This window comes from Peromyscus eremicus, chromosome 15 (genome assembly GCF_949786415.1).
Source record: "Peromyscus eremicus chromosome 15, PerEre_H2_v1, whole genome shotgun sequence".
In the NCBI taxonomy this organism is placed as follows: Eukaryota; Metazoa; Chordata; class Mammalia; order Rodentia; family Cricetidae; genus Peromyscus; species Peromyscus eremicus.
Window position 1 is genome coordinate 41340993 of NC_081431.1, and position 23065 is coordinate 41364057.

General features: G+C 44.2%; 1 protein-coding gene across 2 annotated transcripts in view; it reads left to right on the forward strand.

Moving 5' to 3' along the window:
- The window catches only part of Lamc1 (laminin subunit gamma 1), a 114155-nt gene that overhangs the window by 32914 nt on the left and 58176 nt on the right, over positions 1–23065 (forward strand). Inside the window, exon 1 of one of the 2 annotated variants that reach the window (XM_059280346.1) lies at positions 5605–5690. The exons of the other annotated variant lie outside the window; for it this stretch is intronic. Within the exon in view, the coding sequence (XP_059136329.1) occupies positions 5612–5690 (79 nt within the window). The 5' untranslated portion in view covers positions 5605–5611. Of the gene's footprint in view, positions 1–5604; positions 5691–23065 lie in introns of those variants that run through there. 2 annotated transcript variants of the gene reach the window in all.

The window sequence follows — 23065 nt, forward strand, 5'->3', positions numbered from 1 at the left end:
CAGTGGCTGGGTAAGTTTGGATCCCAGAGTACTTGGTTAAGTCCTACTAGCAGGTGTGAGTTCATGAGGGCTGGGACCCGGGTGACACCAATTAGAAAGGCAAGAGGAGGTACATTCAGAAGAGCCACCACAGAACTCTGGGGAGTTGTCTCACATTTAGGTTTGTCAGAGTGTGAACCCCCCCCCCCCCCAAAGTAAAGCCTGTTCCTTCAGAGCCTTTGATATCAGTGCTTCAAGACTCCACCCCAACCCCGGACTCTACAGAAGTTACTTCTTGAATAACTTTTGTCTTTAGAATTTATGCTAGGGGTGGTTCTTCCCCCCAAACCCAGACTCGTTTCTGCTGGACTGGAGCCCGGAAGGAAACTCAGAAAGAATTTGTCAGTTGCCTCTGGCATTTACAAGGTGTTCCTATAGTCTCGCTGGAGCACGGCTTCCTGGCATTTTGCTGTTGTTGATGGTGCTTACTGGGGATGAGTGAGTACCTGTGTCTTTTTCCTTTTTAAGATTTGCCTTTTAATGACTGCATCTTTTCAGTTTTGTCTGAGATATTACTGAAGGGCTCATTTCCCCAGCTTAGGAAAAATGTCAAGACGCACTCATCAGAAATCACTTTTTCCTCAGTTTCCACATTGAAAAATAAATGGCAGTAAATTTGATCTTCTGTTGTCATCTACTATTGTGGTAAAAACAGGCCATGCGGGAAGGGAAGGAGATAAAGTGTGGCTCTTCTCACGGACATCATTTATACTGAATAGTCACATCACCTGGTAGATACTAATAATTCTTTTATTAAAGAAACTAAGGCTCTTGGAAATTAATTTCTTACTGTGTGTCATTGGGAAGAGGCAGAAAAGGAAGTCTGGGATTGTTTGTTTGTTTGTTTGTTTGGATGTGTCATTGAGCACACTTTTGTATGTAGCAGTTCTCATACTTAGTAGTGGTAGGGTCTTTTATCCGATGCATCAGGCATCTAAGTAAAATGTATTACAGATACATAGTGCTCGTGTGTGTACATGTGGCACACTGAAGTTCAGATTGAGAGCTCTTTTTCAATCTTTAGTTGGTTCCTCTTGAAATTTTGTGTGTTATTTGCAAAATAAGAAGTTGGATGTCACTTGACTACAAAAACTATAATAGCTTTTTTTATTATGTCAATTTTTGTTGTCAGAATATGCTAAAAGTTACACTGTGGATCTTAGAGTTTTTTTTATCTTATTAATGTGTGTGATGTGCATGCATGTGTCTATGCACTGGCATGTGTGTGAGTGCGTGTGCACTGAAGCCCGAGGCCGTGCTCAGGAGTCCTCCTCGATTGATTTCTGCATTCCTCTTTGGCATACGGTCTCTCACCTGGACCTAGAGCTCACCAGTATGGCTAGTCTAGATAACCAGTTTGTTCCAGGACCCTCCGTCTCCTTCCAAGTGCTGGAATTGTAAGTGTGCCACCATACGCACCTGGTGTTTACCATGGGCTCTGGGAATCTGAATGCTGGTCTTCATGTTTATACAGCAAATACTTTTCCTACTGCACTGTCCCCAAGTCCCTTGGATTTTGAATATCTTCTCTGGGAACTTTAGGGCAATATTTCATTCATACTGACTCAGAAAACTTGAATGATAACCAGTAGATTTTGTTAGTTTGTTTTCAAACATTTAAAAAGATTCATTTTATGTGCATGTGCCTGAGTAGGTATGTATACCATGCATGTAGACATCAGAAGGGGCTTTGGATCCCTTGGAACTGGAGTTACACGTGGTTCCGAGCTGCCATGTGGATGCTGAGAACCAAACCTGGGTCTTGTGCAAGAGCAATAAGCTTCCTTAACCACTGAGCCATCACTCTAGCCCCAGGAGATTTTGTTTTAGATTTAAATCACTTGGGCTCTTGTGACATCATATTTCTTATCAGTTTTGGGGAACAGGCAAAGAATTGGTGAATGCCTCCACATCTAGCTTCAATATTAACTGTTTGGCAAATAATAGTACTTTAATGTACCTAGCTATTTTAAAATGTTCTTGGTCATTAAAAAAGAGAACAACCTACCTGCTTTTCACGGAGTTTCAGATTAGTCATATTCAGTTTGTTTCATATATTGAGTCAAACACTTTTCTCCAGTCCTTAGCATGGGAAGACTGGAGCTTGTTCAGCAAGTAGGCAAGTTCATGCATATGTTTTATGTCAGAGACAGCTAATTAATGGAATTTAGCAACCAAAGCGATTGAAAAACACAAGCCTCATCAGAAATATCCAAATCAGCACATTTCCACAGAGCAAATAACAAACTCTTGAGTATGAAGAAAAGTAGGAAGTTTTCGGCCTGGGCGTAGATGCCCAGGAAGGTGGTGAGCATTCCAAATACGGCTTGGTGAGGCTCCCAGTTTATAGGGCATTGTCTGACTCTGTTAGACGCTGCTGTCTGATGTTTATCACCGCTCACCGGAACACACGTCAGCAGTTGCTTTTAGTGGGGCCATGGCGCTCCCCGTCTTTCCTAGCGTTGCTTTAGACACTGCACTGTAGTATCTTGTAAATCTTCCTTATATTGTTTTTACATGTTACAAAAACAAGCAAGGTGGAGACAGGCACATCTGCTTCATCAAGGCAACTGAGTCATTATAGTTCCGTCAACTTTAGACATCAAATGAACCCATCAAAGCAGCTTCTCTTGCTTGGACTCTTCCCTGAGTGGTAACGGCAGATAACACCATTCCTGTTATTTCCGTAATTGTCTTGCTTGTTCGACCTGCTCGGTGCAGGTGCCCGCCGCCCCTCCCCCACCTGGGGTTTGCCCATCACACAGCTCCTTTTCTCAATACAGAAAAGATGATGAGGACTTAAAATTTCCTCGTCAGGTTTCAAGTTTAAAGACATGGCCCAAGAACTGAAATCTGTGCTAAAGTATCCACAAGCAAAGTGGACAGACTTGGTTATTATGGAGTTGACTCTTTAATGGTGGCGGGTGCTGTTTCTGGGTGAGCGGCGTGGTTGGGCTTTCCCTGGCGTTTGAGTGTGCGGGGCATGCTGGGCAATGATAGTCTCTGTGCTTTGAAAATTGTACACAACTGGACATATCTCAAACTGAATTCTCATGAGGACAGAACAGAATCATACACACACACACACACACACACACATTCAGATATACCACAGACACGAGGACCAGTTTTCTCAGGGTCTGCAAAAACAGATTAACTTGTCTGTGCAAGTTATTGCATTTGATGCTGTTTTTATATGTAATACATTAAGTATAGGTATTAGGGTTCTCCAGGGCGACAGGAACAGGGAGGAAAGAGGAGAGGGCGGGAGGGAAGGAGGAACAATTTTTTTTTTTAAATGAAATTGGTGGCTTGGGCATGTGATTTGTAGAGCAGGCCAGGCAGATAGGAAATTACAGTAAGAGTTGGTATTGTAATCTTCAGTCTAAAAACTAGAAACTCAGAATTTCTGGTTGTAGTTTGGAGGCATTAATCAGCTGTCCATCATTGTAACATATACCTGAGGTGACTGACCTAGAAAGAGAGACATTTTGTTTTGACTCAGTTGTCCCTACTGTTTTGGGCCTAAAGCAGAGCATCATGGTAGGAGTACGTACAGAGCAAGATCATTGACCTTTCATTAGGGAAGTAAAAGAAAGGGTCCCACAGTCTCCTTCAGCAATGGCTCCTTCTCCCGTGACGCAAAGACCTCTGGAAATTACCATCAACTTCCTGGAGCACAAAGCTGGGGACTGAGCATCTGACACTGTGCCTCAAGGGCCACTCAGAATCCAGACTGCATCAAGGCAGAATGCCGCTGGAGCCTTGGTCCCTGATCCAAGACTTTTTTGTTGTTGTTGTTGTTGTTGTTGTTGTTTTTCGAGACAGAGTTTCTCTGTGTAACTTTGGTGCCTGTCCTGGATCTTGCACTGTAGACCAGGCTGGCCTCGAACTCACAGAGATCTGCCTGGCTCTGCCTCCCAACTGCTGGGATTAAAGGCATGCGCCACCACCATCACCACCACCACCACCTGGCTCTGTTCTAAGGCTTTGACTGATTGTGTACAACTCACTTGTACATATTACAGAGGTCCATCTGTTTTATTCAGTCAATGGATGTCAGTAATTTTATTTGAAAATAATTCGCATCAACGTGGAGATGGATGTTTTACTAAAGTGTTGAACACCACAACCTAGCCAGAATAATATGTGAGTAACCATGCATCCCAAAGATACTAATGGGTTTCAATGACAGGTTTGAGGCCGAAAATTAGATTCAGTTCAAAGTCTGTGGAAGCACAGAGCTCCAAGGAGAGTGTAAGGTGCTGTTTATTCTGAAACATAGGATGGTCTTGGAAAGGCTGAGGGTTTGGAGCTGCAGGATTTGGGTTCAGATGTCAGTTCTCCCAATTAATAGCATTAGGATTTGAGTCTTCCTTTCCACATTGATGAGCTGTTATTTTATCAGGCTACTTTGGTAATTAAATGAGAGATGCTTTTAAAACTCTGGACTATGGTGACAGTCACCATAGTGACTGTGATCTCAGATTTATATCGTGTTTCAGATTTTTACTTTCTTTATGTCCTTACATTGTAACCAAGAATCCTGCTGAGAACTCTCGGTATTGTATATGGGAAAAATGGAATAAACACCCAGTATCTCCTAATTTATCATTTTGTCTAAAGAATAATTCGAAAACTAATATCATATAGAATATTATGACCTAGAGGTTTATGCTAAGGTTAGTGTAGATATCCTGAAAACCCATTAGCCAAATGGCTTGGGACAGAAAGGTTGCTTTATTGTGTTTTAGTCATGATGTGCAAGTTTCTGAAGTTGTGGATCGGGGTTACATACACTTTAAGTGTATGAGCTAGACTTTTGTCTTGATATTTATTTGTTGAAATGGCTCATGAGTTTTTAGAGAAGCTTTAAGTTGGGTCAGATTATAGTTTCAAACCTAGGATCTTGTGTAATGGTGATTGGTTCTGATATTTTGCTTAGAAATAGAGAAAATAATCTTTGATTTATAAGATTTTAAAATTTTGTTGAATTTTTTTAGACAGTACATTTTATTTCTTATTTTTAAGAAATCTCGGGGGTGGGGTGGGGAGAGGCATTTCTGGAGAGATGTTTCAGTAGTTAAGAGCACAGGTTCTTCTTCCAGAGGACCCTGGTTCCATTCCCAATACCCACAACCATCTCTTACTCTAGCCCCAGGGGATCAGACACCCTCTCTGACCTCTGTAGACACTGCACACAGGTGGTGCACAGAGGTATATGTAGGCAAAACACTCAGACACGTTAAAAATAATTTTAAAAAATCTTTTTGAGATAGGATCTCCTGTAGCCCAAGCTAGCCTCAAATTGCTCTGTAGCTGTGACTGACGTCGAATGCTGATCTTCTTCCCCTTAGTGCTGGCGCCATGTGCTTCTGCCACCAGGCCTGGTTACTGGCACATTTTTAGAGCGCTTGTTGTAATTAAGAATATGCCTCCTCAAGGTGGCCCCACTGCAGCAGGGTGCGTCTGGTGCACTTGTTGCTGTAGTTCTCTGACAGTCTGCAGCTTGTCATGATGAGCTTAAGACAGTGTTGAGCACCATGAGAAGGAGGACTTTGGAAAGCCCTTTATGGGAATGTCACATGGGCATTGCTGTGATTCAATAGATGGTGGGGAGAGACCGTCTACTGACGTTCCCATAGTCAGAGGTATGCGAACGGGGTGATTTACCTGAGCTTACATGGTGGGAGGCTGGCTTAGGGTTTGTTTAGGTTGATAGTACTCAGTACCACACTGAAAATGGAATCTCTTTTTAGAAAGGGCTTTGCCTCAACCTTGTTGCCCAAGGTGATGCTACATTTAATGACTTAGCTTTGTATCGTGTTTTTTTTTTTTTTCCTGTGAGGACAAAAGTGACATTGAATACCATTGTCCCAATCTCAGCTTTTAAAATGAGTTTAAGTGCAAGCTTATTATTTTCAGGTCAATTAAAGCAGCACCTGGGATGTCAGAGTCAAAAGAGAAATAATAAGCTGGCGTTCATGTATAATATACAGGCCAAGTAAGGTAGGTGTAGCCACTGAGGTGGGCATGGAGAAATCAGACCAGAAAGGTGGAGAGGGCCACACTCCCCAGTGTAGAAGACCTACATGTTCAAGCCAGCAACTGCCCCTTATCCTCACAGCTACTCTGAAGTAGACATTGCCAAGTTATGTCACGTCTACAGACCAGTAACCCGCATTCTTGCAGCTGAATGTGGCACAGAATCATGATTTTAGCTTGAGAAAGGTGCCGCCCTTACTTCTCTGCCCTCCTCCCTCAGCAGAGCTTGGACGAGTGCCCCAGGATTGAGCACATGACTGAGTCTGCTGCGAGGTGCAGAGAATCTCATACTTGAGTGCGATGACTATAAATAGCCCGTGTCAGCTCAGGTCAGGTTCTGCTGCCAGTGAGCTGCCTGCACCAGGACCTCGGTGCTGACTTCAGACTACAAGACCCAACTCACCTGACACACAGGCTTTTAAATTTCAGATTTGAGCCCAAGAGATCACAGACTACCATTTCTGTTTTTACAGTTAAAGTAGAAATTTAGAACATTAATTTTCCAAGTTTTCTGAGTCTTAAAAACTCTTTTTTGTTGTTTTTTTTCTTTCTTTCTTTTTTTAAACGATTTCTTTATTTTTATTTTATGTGCTTTGGTGTTTTGCCCACATGTATATCTGTGGGAGGGTGTCATATCCCCAGAACTGGAGTTACAGACAATTGTGAGCTGCCATGTGGGTGCTGAGAATTGAACCCAGGTCCTCTGTAAGAGCAGCCAGTGCTTTTAACTGCTGAGCCATCTCTCCAACCTGTCCCCCCCCCCCCCCCCCAGTGTTTCTCTGTGTAGTTTTGGTGCCTGTCCTGGATCTCGCTCTGTAGACCAGGCTGCCCTCGAACTCACAGAGATCCACCTGCCTCTGCCTACTGAGTGCTGGGATTAAAGGCGTGCGCCGCCGCCGCCGCCGCCGCCGCCGCCGCCGCCGCCGCCGCCGCCACCACCACCACCCGGCTGAGTTTTATAAACTTTTTATTTTATTTTTAATGAGTGTATGTGGTAGGTCTGTGCATTCAGGTGCTGGTGCACTAGAAGCCCAAGGCCTTGGTCGTTGTAGACTTGGAATCACAGGCAGTTGTGAGCTGCTCAGCTTTGGTTCCGGGAGTTCAGCTCTTAGGCAGTGGCAGCATGTGCTCCTAACCACTAAACTATCCCTCCATCCTCCAGTTTCCCGTTTCACTTGAGCCTGTATAAGTAAACCGACCCACAGGTTGATCTTCTGTGTGGTGGGACGTGACGTTTCTGGAATTAAAAAGACAAACCTACAAAAGACATGTAGAGAGCCGTGCATGGCCGTGCCTCAAAGATGGCGCAGCATCTGGCTTCCGCCTTCCCGATGGCAGGTGCTCCTTATTTGGCTAAGGCTAGGATCTGGCTTGCTTCCGGCGCACCTGGACCTAATCTGGCTTGCTTGCGTATGTCTGACCCTAGAGGCATTGTCCACGTGGCACCACGGGGTTGATTGCCCAGTGGCTATAAAGGGCGTGGGCTGGCTTTCCCAGGAGAGTGAGAGTGAGAGTGAGAGTGAGAGTGAGAGTGAGAGTGAGTGTGAGTGTGAGTGTGAGTGAGTGTGTGTGTGTGAGAGAGAGAGAGAGAGAGAGAGAGAGAAGAAGAAGATGGCTTTCCCCGGGGTCAGAAGATTGTTCAAGGTTCCTGAATAAACTGCTTGGAGAAGAGCCTGGCGTTGCGTCTTCCTTGCTGGTCGAGGCGGACGCGACAAAGACATTTCAGTTTTTTTCTTCCCTTCTGTCATTACCTCCAGGTCTGATTTTTTTTTTTTTTTTTGGTTTTTCAAGACAGGGTTTCTCTGTGTAGCTTTGCACCTTTCCTGGGACTCACTTGGTAGCCCAGGCTGGCCTCGAACTCACAGAGATCTGCCTGGCTCGTCAGGATGGCCGAACGGTCTAAGGCGCTGCGTTCAGGTCTGATTTTTAAAATGTACATTATTAAGTTTCAGAGACAAAAAAATAAATATAGGCTTTCCTGCCCTCTCCCCCCATCCCAAGTTGCTTTGGATTCAATGAATGGCCTCATATAGACTAGGCAAGTGCTCTGCCACTCAGCTCTGTCCCCAGCCTTCACCTTTTGTTTTCCCACTAAATCCATGGACAGTTGTCACAGAAGTAAAAAGAGGTGGGAAGATTGTTCAGGTAGACAGCGTGGACCGAGGTATTGAGCCCAGAAGAGAATGGCCCATTGAGTAAGCTGAGGCAGTTTGACATGGCCACAGTACCCAGCACATCTTAGTAAGTTCGTAAGTAATCAAGAGTGATTGAGTGAGTGGGTAGATGAATGAATATTCTGGATTATAGAGTCAGGCAAGAGTTCTTAGACTTGGCCATTTTTATGCCACATGTTAAGGAAACTGTGTCTACCCTCCCCCAGTCCTTTTGAAAATTGAAAGATTCCGAATAAGAGAATGAAATGACCAGATTTTTATTTTCTAATTGCTACAAGTAGGTGTGGTAGTAATTAGGAAGATCTTACTCACTGGAAGTGGTTAGGGGAAAAGGGCTAACCAGTCTTTGAAATAATAACTTGTTTATAATGTAACATGTTCTATAAACTACAAAGTTTGAAGGATATTTTCTCCCTTCTTGAATTCTGTGGGGTCTTTTCCAAAAGCTTCAGTGGGAGTTTTCAGTGCCCCGGTGAGGTGTCTGTGGCAGACTTCTTCCATTAGTATGTAAAGAATTGTAGGACAGGTGGACGAGAAACCGAGCAGTGGGCGGGCTTTGCCAGAAGAAAAGAAATCCTACACATGATGGCCTGCTGGAAGGTGGGATCGCTCCTCTAGTGCCTGAGGTGGTCTCTGGGTGTGTGGGAGACATTTGTTCTCACTTCCTGTTTCACCACAGCCTGCCACCTGCTGTGGCGCTATACAAAGTAACAACCCTGCTAAGGACTGGCGAGTTAGGATATCATGTTCTGTATGTCAGGAAGCAGGGTGGGTTGTTGTTGTTTTTTCCTCACAAAAGGCTGATCCAGGAAACCTTTCCCAAGCCTGTTTGAAAATTGGGGTGTGTGTGTGTGTGTGTGTGTGTGAGAGAGAGAGAGAGAGAGAGAGAGAGAGAGAGAGAGAGAGAATGAATGAATATATGGGCACGTGTGACGGTCAGAGGTCAGCACCACAGAGGTCAGCCTCTGGTGTTGGTCCCCACCTTCTACCTTGAGACAGAATCTCTTGTCTGTGGCAGTGTGTGCCAGGAGAGCTGGCCCACGTGCTCCTGGGGACTCTTCAGTGACTGCCTCCCATCTCCCTGCAGGAGTGCTGAGCTTACAGACATGAGCTTCCGTGCCCTGCTTTCTGTGGGTTCGGGGGTCCCATCTCAAGCCCTGACTTTACCCACTGAGCCGTCTCCCCAGACCCGTAAGCTCTGAACATTGACTAATGACATTCCTGCTCTCACACAAGTCTGATGAGTATCGCATGCCAACACTGACTTCTAGGCTGCTTCTTTCAAAAGGCGGCACTCATAAGAGTCACCTTGCCCTTGTGAATATTCATTGCCTGTTTGTACTTTTTGCTGTTGAGTTTGGTGCCTAAGATGCCCCTCTCCCCAGTATAATATGAAGTATTAACTAATTCTCCCAAGCACAGGAGGGATGGGTTCCTTAGGAAGGGAATGCACTGGGTCAGTAAGCTTTGTCAGACATGAGTTTTAGTGATAGCCATGAATTCATCTATTTAATATTGCATCCCTAACTAGAAAGACACACAAAACAAGGGTACATATTGATCAGTTGCTGACATTGCTGTGACCAAAGGCTTACAGGCACCTACGTGCGTATTTTCCCTGGGAACAATGGTTATGAATTCTCCCATTCTATCCTGTGCTGTAGAAAATAAAAGAGTGAGAATCAAATGTATTAGAGTGAAGCCTAGTGATCCTAGTCTTAGTTGGGACGTCTTGGAGACTGCGGAAATTTATTTTCTTTTTCTTTTATTTTGAGGCTGGTCTCACTGGAGCCTAGGCTGGCCTTAAGCTCATGGCAATTCTCCTACCTTACCCTCTAAGATTTAGGATTATAGGCATTAGCTCCTACATTAAGTTGTTTTTTTTTTTTAAGGATTTATTTTTAATTATGTGTAGTAGGTGTGTGGGTATGTGCATGTGAGTGCAGGTGCTCTTAGAGGCCAGAGGAGTTAGGTCCTTCTGGAGCTGGAATTACAGGAGGTTGTTAGGTGCTCAGCATGGGTGCTGGGAACTGAACTTGCGTTCTCTGCAAAAGTGGTGTGCGTTCTTAACTACTGAGCCATCTCTCCAGCCCCTAGTTTATGTTTTTTAAAATACAGAAAAATACCAGGTTTTGAAAATAGACAGTTTATCTTGTAAGTAAGAACAAATCATAGTACATAGGTAGTTTAATTTCTGGACTCTGTGTTTGTGCATGCATGTGGTGTGTGCACAGATATATGTACAAGTGTGCATGACTGTGCATACATATGAAGAGCTTAGAGAAGGATGTCAGGTGTCCTGCTCTGTTTCTCTCCACTTTATTCCTTTGAGACAGGATCTTTCACGGAAACTGGAGCCAGGCTGGTGGCCAGCAAGCCGCAGAGAGCCTTCTGTCTCCACCCCTGACAGTGCTTGGGTTACAGGCACCAGTGTGGCCATGCCTGGATTTTTACGTGGGAGCTGGGGTCTGGACTTGAGCCTTCAGTTTGTGGAACAAGTGCTCTTACCCACTGAGCCATCTCTCAGCCCCTGAACTCTTATAACTCCGCTGTTGCCGGGTGATGTCAGTGATGGTGTGGCCCTGGAGAGCTTCTGAGTGTTGATGAAGTCCTGTTATGGCTCATTCTGAAGACTGAAGTGAGGTATGGGGGGTTTAATCCAAGCGGTCCTTGCAAAGTCTGCAAACAGTTCTTTGAGAGTCTTGGGCTCCAGAGTCCAACTTCTTAGAAGCCCTGAGTTAACTCACAGTGAGGAGTCCCTCCTGGCAGTGGCTCTCAACATTGCATGCCTTTCAAAAAGATACTATAGTGATGGGCATTTCCAGAGTGAAGCCTCGCTCGGAGCTGGGAGATGTGGAATCTTTCTAGAACTTTCTAAAACTGAGTGCTTTGAAAGAATATTACTGGGTAGATGAATGTCTTTTGAGTGGTGCAGATTAGAAGACATCCATTGTAACATCATTGCCTAAGGGTTTCTTGTAATAGAATCAAAATAGAAGTTTTCCTTTTTAAATTCCCTTTGACCTTTGTTCTTCCTCTTTACCTCATTTCTATGAGGACACATCTCTGTTCAATTTAAGAACCAAATAGATTTGAGAACTTTAAGCTTAATGTCAAGTCAAAAGTACTAGTTATGGAGTTTAATACGGAAGATGCTCTTTGAGGACACAGAGGGCAAACACCCATTTCATTTGCATCAGCTGTCTAGGTTTTTCATGAACTTGGTGTGATCCAGATGGTCAACTCTGATTTACTTTGTGGACCTTTTTTCCCATAAACATTACTAAATATAAATCATCTTGTAAAATCATTTTAATCTATGCCATATACAATCTGTTATACTGAGTGTGGAATCCATGCTGCACACAGTGATAAATAGACATCTCACCTTTGTCTCCGGTTACTGCCACAGAGTTTTAAAATTCTGTGGAATTTTTCTGGTAAGAGTGCATTATTACGTAGGTGAGGGGGCTCATTGTGGACTCCTGCATAGCTTTAGTGTGGGGTCTGGGCACCAGAAAGACTCAACCAGAAAGAAATCACCATGTGATTGAGAGTTGGTCTTTGGGCTTCCTTGACCTTTGAGGAGAGTAGCAGAGGCGGGGATTGAGTTCACATATGTGGCCAACCATTCAGTCGAGTACTTAATGAAACCCCGATAAAACCAGCTATTGAGGCGAGGTTCCTGGTTGCTAGGAGACATTGTTATTTTGGGAGGAAGATGCAGCTGGTTCCATGAAGAGAAGGCACAGAGTTCCCTAAGTTCAACACCTTACTCCTGCATCTCTTCATTAGGCTGTTTGTGATCCGCATGTGTCCTTTATGACAAAACCATACTCATAAATTTGAGTCATCTGAGTTACTCTAGTGAATTTTTGAACCTTTGGGGGTTGTGAGAACCCCAAGATTTATAGGCTGTCAGAAGTATAGATGGCCTGGGGACTCCCAAAGACAGGGCAACATTGTGCAAGACTGGGCCTTAAACCTGTGGAGCCTCATGCTCACTTCAGGTTGCCCAGCCAATGTGAAAATGTGTTTGTGGTAACATAGTGAAGACTCACTATTAGCTCATCCATTCTGTGTTATTATTACTGTTTTTGATAGATATCTTTTGTTAGATTTCAGAAGTTTTCTTTGAAATCTTTGCTTCAACAAAGTAGGGTTTTTTTATTATTAAATAATATTGAATTTGATAAAATTCCCTTTTTCTTTGCCTACTGAACTGATTATGTACTTTTCTAATTTATAAAGATGGCAAATAGCATGTTTTTGAAAGTATAATCCAATCATCTATTTTTGAGTAAGCCCGACTTACTCTTACATGTTGTCAGAGAGAACTTGGTTCTATTTCTAATTTTATTCAGCTAGATTCTTGAAAACAGTCTTTCTGAGGGGGAACTAATCTCTCAAAGAGCTAACCAAATAGATGAGAATTTCTGGATATTAAACTTACAAAAGACATGCGCCACAAAAATAAGCGTTGTACATTTTCCAATTTGAAAAAAATTCCGTGACTACAAAAAAAAAAGCTTTGACATCCCCATAGAGCAAAGGGTCTGAAATAGAGTTCAAGGCCTTTCGGAGCTAGGCAGGTCCAATAACTCAAACATTTCAGCTGTCTCCGAGCTTTTCCCTTCTGGATAAAGGTGGACAGAAACACACCAGCTTTGCATCATCTCCTCAGTCCGAGGCAGCCACGCCTTCACCTTGGATTAAGGTTGATCCAGCCTGGTTTTACTCCCTGTGCACGGTGTAAGCAATTGACCATTCCTTTGGAGGACTATATTAGGTCTCAGATAATTTATACACATGTGTTTTTGTGTTTTAACACAGCGTTAAACACTTAAGGCAAGTGGGTGTGTAAAAGAAAGTGGTACAATGAAGGAATACCAGCAGAACAATAGGTAAAAAAGAGGAAGACTCAAATTTCAGCTATAAAATTTATTAGACATTTTCTGTGGAAAAAAACAGCTTTGTTTAGTATGTTTAAAGAAAGGAAAATTATGAAAATTTCATTGTGCAATTGAAAGTAACAGAAAAATTGCATAGATTAGAAAACAACCATGCAATTCTGGAACTAAAAATAAATGAGTGCTGTGTTTAATTTGCAGGGTTTTTATTTTTCTATTCACAAGCTGTGTTGGCCTGTAATTTTCTTATACTTCATCCTTATCTGATTTGGGTCAAAGTTGTATTGGCGTTACTTAGCATGTTGGAAAGAACTCTTTGTTTTCCTATTTTAATGAGAAATTTAATTAAAATTAATTGTGTAGTTATTAAAACCAGATAGATACACGTAGTATTAGTCATGTGTGTTGCTGAGTGTTCTTGAGTGTATATACATAGTTCTGTTGTTCATATGGCATTGTTACCATGGTTTTGAAAGCAGTGAGTCCAACACTTCGTAGGCTTTAAGTTCAAGCCTATAGTTTAGGAAAGGCAAACGTGTTCAAGAGTCTGGGAATGACATTTGTGTGTGGGAAGTAAGCAACAAATGTCTGTTGTTGTCTACAGAGCACATCGTTGACGTTTATCATGCCACATGTGGTTCATGCTGGGCTCGTTGATAGAGGACAGGAATAGGAAAGCTCTCATACTCTTCATGGAGCTATCAAGGCAAGGAATACTGTTGAAGTCATAGGGACCTGGAGAGGAGGGATGCTTTCTGTGTGGATGCAGTTGAGCAGAAATCCTGAGCCTGAGTCATGGCATTCATCAGTGAGAGGACCAGCTTTATACAAGCCTCCTTTTTGGACCATTGTCCATCTTTAAGAGGAGACAGTATGTCCAGTCCTTGTCTCATCTAATCCTGCATCAAAACAGTTGGCCACTTCCTTGCCTTCTGCTCCCTTCTGCCATCTCTCACAGTTTATTCTGTGAGTGTCTTTTCCGGTGTTGTGGGTTCAATCATTAATATTGAGGCTTTGTGAAAATTTTGTAAGAACAACTTGACATTTGCAAAATCACTTGTGCAAATTAAAAAAAAAAAAAAATGCTGCCGGGCAGTGGTGGCGCACGCCTTTAATCCCAGCACTCGGGAGGCAGAGCCAGGCGGATCTCTGTGAGTTCGAGGCCAGCCTGGGCTACCGAGTGAGTTCCAGGAAAAGGCGTAAAGCTACACAGAGAAACCCTGTCTCGAAAAACCAAGAAAAAAAAAAAATGTTCCTTAGCTTATGTGTCGTTACACTGGAATTCCTGACAGAAGCATGTTGGAGAACTTTCTCCGGCTCGCACTTTTATGTAGTGGGGAAGACAAGGTGGGTGGCTCCGTCAGGGGCAGTGGGAGCAGAAATGGGGACTGGACCAGAGCCTGGGTGTGATCTTCAAAGGCTCCCCTGGTGATCTACTTCTGAAAGCTAGGCCCCGCCTCCTTAAGGTCCCTTGGGCTCCTAAAGTGTCACCACCCACTGGGAAATGTGTTCAGAACTTGAGCCTCTGGGGGACATTGCAGGTTCAAACCATGACAGTATTCCAGCATGCTAATCTTACGGTATAATACTCCATCCTAACGATTTAAACAGAAAACTAGTTTTTTTAATGGCCAGCTAGTTAAGGAAGGATACACCGATTTTACTTGTTATCTAGTAACTACTTTTTTCAGGGTGACCTTTAAAGTCAAGGCAGTGCGTTAAGGGGAAGCACTGTTGTAATTATGAATGTCTGTATCTGGTGTAGGTAAGAGCCTCCAGGAGAGCGGAGTGGCTTGCTGTTGTCTGGAGTAGAAGAAAGGACTTCACAGTGAAAACAATCCAAAACCCATTTAGCCCCGCACGTCTCTCGATGCTGAAGTCTTGGGGAACCGGGGTGCTTTTGAAGTATGTGGCAGAGTAATTCTCTTTACACACTGTTCTGGGGTAATCCCGAGTCCTCTTGGACAGGGAGGCTTGAGGAGCCGGCAGTGCTGACTTGACAAGAAGCACCTTTTCTGCGCTCTCTTCCTAAGTACCCTTCCCCCTCAGTGCTGCTGAGCAGCTCCCCGCAGCCCCATCCCTTTGGACTTGACTTGTTGAGGGCAGTCAAGCTCTCGAATTTGTTCAGTTCTAGCCTTGTATTTTCTTAAACTTTAAAAGGTATGTTGTGCTTTTTGTTTGCTTGTGGGAGTCTGCATCCTTTCTTTTTTGGGATGGAATTGTAAACTCTAAATACGACTACAAATTGTGAGACGTTCAGTAAGATTATCCATAACAAGAAGTTTATCATATCTCTTGTTCTTAACTACTTACAGAATCTTTGATTTTTCAGTCTGGTGGTGACATGTTAATTAGACAAAGACATACCATAGGGGATTGCTGGTTAGTTTTTAAAGATTGATCTGTATGTATTGCCTGCACACATGTCTGTGCCCCGCATGCATGCCTGGTGCCGCAGAGGCCGGAAGAGGATGTTGGAGCCCCTGGAACTGCAGTTGTGGATGGTTGTTGAGTTCCCATTTTGGTACTAGGAATGGAACCCCAGTCTTTTGGAGGTACAGCCAGTGCTCTTAACCACTGGGCCTTCTCTCTAGCCCTGGAACATACTTTTTTAAACACTCCTAAGCCTAAAAGCTAAACTAATGAGACAGGGTCCTCAGATTCCCAAATCTGGAGCCATGGTAAGACACTTAGCCTTTCAATGGGTGAAGTCATTGGAGCTTATTTTTCTGTGTGGTTTACATGCAAACCTGAGATGAAGGGGTTGATAGAATACATACAAGAAACCAATCACAAGCTTTCCTAGCATATAAGGAATGATGGGCAAGGAGCAATGAGGAGTAGAATGCTAATCTCTGGCCCACTCTGGGAGAGAGGGTGCTCTAATTTTAGACCAGTATTCTGATTATTTTTAGAGGACTATCACTGGGGGAGGGCACTCTGCCACTGTCTGGAACTGCTGTGGCTTGAGAATGTCCTTCTCTTGCCTGTTTCTCCGCAGATGAAGCAGCTCTCTGACCCCGAGCTGGTTTTCTGTGAGGACTTGCCCTGTGCAGACACCTGCTTCCATCTTTCTGACAAAAATAAACTTCATCACACGTTACCTGTCTCACATCCTCTGCGAACATGTTATGGCTTCCAGTTTCGTGTTCTTATGGGATGTGTGAACGAGTGGGTCTCTGATTCTTGTGCCTTCTCTGGGGCTCTTTTCCTTCTGTTGGTTTATTTTGTTCAATTCCCATGTGTTAGTTTTTGTTTTATCTTTTTATTTTATTATTATCTCTTAGAAGCCTGTTTGTTTTCTAATTAGAGACAGAAAGGGAGTAGATGCGGGGAGGTGAGGAGGAACTAGGAGGAGTGGAGGGAGGGGAAACTGTAATCAGGATATATTACATGAGAAAAAAATCCACTTTCAATAATACACACACACACACACACACCACCACCACCACCACCACCACCACCACCACCACCACCACCTCTCCCCATTTCATGGCCTGTGAGTCAGTTTGGTTGACTTTAGTTAGTTCACTGAGTTCTCTAGACTCTAATCAGCTCCTGGTGGACTGATAACAAGTAAATCTCTAAATTTGAAAAGCTGTGCATCAGGCGATTTCACTTAAAATAACTGACCAGCACTATTGGTCTTTACTGTAGATCCCATGGAATTCCATGAATGAGAAATGTTATTTCTGCACTAAGATTTTCATGGCAGGATATCTCACTGAGTAATGTAGTCCCCTGAAAATGTGGACATTGAAAGTTTTCTTTTTTTAAAATTGTACTTGCTCTTTTTCCCACCACTGATGTTTAAGACACCAAGGTCCATCTTGTTGCCTATGTCCATCATCACTGTTGATCCATTTCTAGGGGTCTGAACAATCATGATATATACACACATGCAAAGTGGAGGTATGGATGGATGTTTGCTTTACCTGCAGCTCCTTGAAGGGGTGAGGCAAGATGGAAAGGGGTGGGGTGGGTTAGGATGAAGTGGTTTACCTCGAGTTTATAAGGCAGCTTGATGTCTGTCTTACTCCGCTACCTGGCCCTGGCTCTCCCTTTCTCTGTCCCTTCTCTACTCCTGTGACTTCAGCTTTGGTGGGGGGTGGGGGTGGGGGCGGGGCAGGACCCACCAGACTCATTAGTTAGTGTTTTAGTTGAATCTCCTGAGGCCAGGAGTTTGGCTTTTTCCAAGATTCAATAGCTAGTTAAAGCAGAGCCATTAGAGTTGTTGGTAATGGTTTGGCTTTTTTAGTTTTGAAGCAGGAGATTGAACCTCGGGCTTGTGCGTGCTAAACCTTTGCTCTGTCCCTGGCCTACACCCTCATCCCTCAGTGGTGGCGCTTTCTGTATGTTCTAAACAAGGGAACTTCTCTTGTAGACTCTGTGGTACTATTTTGGTTTTTGGTCACGTTTTGATACAGTTGTTTTGTATTGTTTAGACAGAGTTTCAGTGTGTAGCCCTGGCTGGCCTGGAACTTGCTAAGTAGATCAGGCTGGCCTCTCAACTTGGCAGAGAGCCACTTTTTTCTGCCTTCCAGAATTGTGGAATTAAAGACATGTGCCACCATGCCCAGCTCAACACAATCTTTACCTTTGCTTAAAAGCTGGCCTTAGGACATTTGGCAGGAATAATGCTCTTAGATTTTAATTTTTTTAAAAAAAAATTCTAATTAAAATAGATTTACATCACTTTTCTCCTTCCCCTTCCAGCCCCTCCCAAGTACTTTTCCTCCAACTTCTCCCATACCCCCCACCCCAATGGATAGCTTCTTTTTTATTTTTAGTGTTACATGCACACACACATATATATATATGTGTGTGTGTGTGTGTGTGTGTGGTGTGTGTGTGTGTGTGTGTCTGTCGCGCGCGGGCATGTGCACATGTATATGTATACCCAGGTATATAAATTCAGCTTGCTGCTCCTCTTGTGTTAGTGGTGTGTGTATGGTTTCAGGGCTGTCCTCTCTGTGTAGGACAAGTAATACAGGGCCCATCCTTGGGGGAGGCTAATGTCTCTCCCTCAGCGGTTGTAGTTGCCTGTGGTTCTTTGTCTAGGGGTGGCGCCCTGTGAGATGTCCCTCTTCCACATTAGCATGTCTGTTGATATTACGGCGGTGCCTGTCTTGTTGATGCAGCCATTTCTAGGAGATGGTTTCAGAGACGACTTCCTGGTATTCCAACTTTTCTAGACCCCATTTCTAGGAGACGGTTTCAGAGACGACTTCCTGGTATTCCGACTTTTCTAGACCCCATTTCTAGGAGACTGTTTCAGAGACGACTTCCTGGTATTCCGACTCTTCTCATTTCCCAGAGCATCTTCCACAATGTTCCTTGAGCCATCGATGTAGGAACTGTGATGTAAATGTATCCACTGGGACTGGGCCTCCCTCCCACGGTCCATTTGATTTCTGCGTTGTGTCCAGTTGTAGTTTTCTGTGATGGTCTCCTTTTGCTGTAAAGAGAAACTTCTCAGATGAAGATTTTAATATTTTAATGCAGATTGTCTTCAAGAGAGGCTGTAATAGAACTCAGTTTCTTAAATCTTTTAAATGAAACTTAGTAATACTCTTTTAAAAAATTATTAGTAGGCTTTAGAGCAGTTTTCGTTCACAGTCCAACTTGAATTGGAAGTAGACATACCCCACCAGAGAGGTGTGCTTGTTACAAATTGCTGCAAAGGAAAACCAATGCCTTCCCAGCCCCCCAAGTCCGTGGTGGGGCACGCAGTCTGGATGGAGACAAACTGGCACTGATCTGCCACTGTTATCCACAGTGGTTCTCAGTTCCCCGACCGTCTCTGCCCGAGCCTTTACCCTCTGTTCTCAGTTCCCCGACCGTCTCTGCCCGAGCTCTTACCCTCTGTTCTCAGTTCCCCGACTGTTTCTGCCCGAGCTCTTACCCTCTGTTCTCAGTTCCCCGACCGTCTCTGCCCGAGCCTTTACCCTCTGTTCTCAGTTCCCCGACGGTCTCTGCCCGAGCTCTTACCCTCTGTTCTCTGTTCCCCGATGGTCTCTGCCCGAGCTCTTACCCTCTGTTCTCAGTTCCCCGACGGTCTCTGCCCGAGCTCTTACCCTCTGTTCTCTGTTCCCCGATGGTCTCTGCCCGAGCTCTTACCCTCTGTTCTCTGTTCCCCGACGGTCTCTGCCCGAGCTCTTACCCTCTGTTCTCCGTTCCCCGACGGTCTCTGCCCGAGCTCTTACCCTGTCTGTTCTCCGTTCCCCGACGGTCTCTGCCCGAGCTCTTACCCTCTGTTCTCAGTTCCCCGACGGCCTCTGCCCGAGCTCTTACCCTCTGTTCTCTGTTCCCCGACGGTCTCTGCCCGAGCTCTTACCCTCTGTTCTCAGCTCCCCGATGGTCTCTGCCTGAGCTCTTACCCTCTGTTCTCAGCTCCCCGACTGTCTCTGCCCAAGCCTTTACCCTCTGTGGTTTTGCACCTTCCAGTTGTCATGGTTGCAGTCATGCAGTACCTACTCACTTTCTAGATTGCCTTCTGTTACTTAGTAATAATCATTTTGTTTTTGTTTTTAGTCATGGCATAGTATTGTGTGTATGGAATGGTACTAGTTTATGCATTCCTTCACTGACTGACAAGTTGGTTGGCTCTAAGTTTGGGCAGTTGTGAAGTGCTTATGACAGACAGCTACACGCAGGCTCTTTTAGACATAGTTTTCCAGTCATTGGCCTATATCATGCAGGCATGTCATTTTTTTATGAGGAACCACCCAAGGGGGAACTGTTAGTGTTCCCTCCAGTAGTGAGAGTGGCCATGCCCTCCTATTCTAAACAAATTGGTATATTGATTGCATTTTTGATTGACTTTTTTTCTGGAGGTCTCATGGCAAGAGATCATGACTTTGGAGGGTCAGTGTAAAGCAGATGACTGGTGTGTGACAATTGTGTGTACCTATGTATGTGCACAGGGTGGGGGAGGGCACATAATGAAGGGGATTGAAGGGTGAGACGCTCCTGACATTTATTCTTCCATTACTGTAGCCCTTCTAGAAACTGCTCCTGGCAGTATATGCTTTTCATTGGCTTAGTGCTGCCTTGATTGATCTACCTTGAAACATGCCTTTCCTTTCCAGCAGGACTAAAATGAGAAACAGAGGCATTGTAGACAAGGCATCCTTCCTCTGAGTGACTTGTCATTGTTGTGTGGACAAACAGCTGCCTGACCTGCCACACGTGTGCTGTACCTTCTGAGACTGGACATTTGCTTGGTTAGAGATTGGCAGTTCTTTGGGAATCTCACTTCGGCTATCTAATCTTGTTCTTGTAGGTATAGCATGAAATTTACTGTATATATATATTTTAAAATCCCCAATATTAGGCTGTTTCTTACTATTTATTTCTCTTTAGGAGTTTTTAAATAAAGATTTTAGCTAACTTGGATAGATAAAAATTTTAGTGATAGAGATGAAATAGTCATGTATTTAAATATCTAAAATATTTATTAGTCTTGTATGATTGAAATCACATATGAAAATTAGAGTTTTCTGCACTCAGATTTTATGGCAACTTACGTGTATTTCAGTTCTTTATATATCTTGATACTCATGACTGTTGGTCACTTTGTAATTAATATAGTTACCCAGATTGTGTTACACAATTTCCATGAATATACTGTGACATGGCACCTCTTAAATATTTGTGTTAAAATTTCTGTTACTAAAAATGCGGCACATGATGCACGGATGATTTGTAAAACAGAGCAGAGATTTTGTGTTGTTTTGAGACAGGGTCTCACTATGTAGTCTTGGCCAGCCTGGAACTTGCTGTGTAGATCAGGCTGGCTTGAACTCTGCCTCCTGAGCGCTGGGGTCAAAGGTGTGTGTCACCATACCTGGCCCCGGAACAATGTTTCATTTTTACCTTGTATCTTTATTGGGTTTGTATGTCTTTTGCTTTGTGGTTCTGCCACTGAGTCCTGTTTCCCCTCCTCATGTGTCTTCCATTCTGTATAGTCCTGGTTTGCTGTTTTTTTTTTCTTTTTAGCTTCTCACTGAATATTTGAGAACTGGGGAGTGTTGGACTCTTAACACATTCTTAGAAAGGCTGAGGACAGCACTGAGTCTAAGTGGGCACGGAAAGCATAGCATGCCTGTGTTTATTAACAGATGATTGGTAGGCCTGTTTTCTGCTAAATAGCACAGTGTGTATTGTCCGGTAAGCTTGATTCTCTTCCTGTGGACAGCGGGCAGGGAGGAAGGCAGCTCTAGAGAAGGCTGCCTTGACTTAGCAGGGTGGAATCCCTGTGCAGTAATGCGCTGCACAGAGTGCAGCCGTTCTAATCCTCCTACATGCTCCAGTCAATAGGGTCTTTGTTCCACGCTGTGGAAGAATGCCTGAGCCAAGTAGTGGTGGGAGTTGAGTTTAGCCCCACTGTTCATAGATGGGCGAGTTTTCGAAATGATCCAGACGTTTGCTTTTCAAGCAAGAGACACGAGAGCAGGAAACACATTCTTTTGTGTTTCTGAAGGACTTACACTTTTTTTCTCTTTTTTGGTGTGTGTGTGTGTGTGTGTGTGTGTGTGTGTGTGTAGAGGCCAGAGTGTCCACATTGGTTATTGTTCCTCAGCAGTATCTACCTGGTTGTTTTATTTTTCATTTGTGTGTATGGTGTATACATGTGAGCAGGCACATGTGGAGGACAGAGGTGATGTAGGGATGTCTTCCTCAGTCACTGAACCTCTTTGTATTTTGAGACAAGGACTCTCACCAAACCTGTTGCTCACCGTTTCTGCTAGTCCAGATGGCCAGCAAGCCCTTGGGATCCGCCTGTCTCTGCCTCCCAGTGCTGGGGTTACAGGAGCTGTGTAATCACATCTGACTAATTTATCTGTGGGCTCTAGGGATCTGGGCTCAGGTCTCAAGCTTGCACAGCACGCACTTTGCCCACTGAGCTAGCTCTCCACTTTGATGTTTGAGACAAGGTCTCCCACTGGGACCTGAAGCTTGCTGATTGCCAGCCTGCCCCAGCAATGCGGCTGTCTCCACCTCCCAGTGCTGGGATCACAGGCACTCATCACCATGCCACTCAGGCAGGCGCTGGAGATCTAACTTGGATTTCACACTGACCTACCTTCCCAGCCCCTAGGAAGAACTTATTCTAAAACATAACGCGTCACTTGTTCCTCATGGCCATGTGTAGATGTTTATTTGGAGGCTGGGTTCATCCTTTTTGTGGGCATGGAAACCCAAGAATTATCTTTCCCATATCCAAAGACTTAGAAACTTCTGTTTGAAGATATGTTTAGTTATTGGGAAGTAACTAAAGTACTAAAGTAGAATTTCTGTTGTCTTTTGCAAATTGCTCAATATAAGATTACCTGCAGCTGGGCTCACAGAGCTTGGTTGAGCAGAAAATATAGGTGAAAGCATTGTAGAAGTTTAGTTAAGTCTACAGAAGTGTAATTCATTTAAACATTTTAAATAACAGTCCTCCCTGATATGATATGTTGTAGATATGTAATTTTTTTTTTTTTTTTTTGAGAGGGCCCCACTGAAGCTGGAACTCACTAATTTGTCTAGACTGGCTAGCCAGTAAGCCCCGCGGACCTTCCTGTCCCCACCTCCCCAAGTACTGGTGACAGTCCTCCCTGACAGTGAAGAACGGATCCCAAGTACCGGGTGACAGTCCTCCCTGACAGTGAAGAACAGACCCCAAGTACAGGGTGACAGTCCTCCCTGACAGTGAAGAACGGACCCCAAGTACCGGGTGACAGTCCTCCCTGACAGTGAAGAACAGACCCCAAGTACCGGGTGACAGTCCTCCCTGACAGTGAAGAACAGACCCCAAGTACCGGGTGACAGTCCTCCCTGACAGTGAAGAACGGACCCCAAGTACCGGGTGACAGTCCTCCCTGACAGTGAAGAACGGACCCCAAGTAC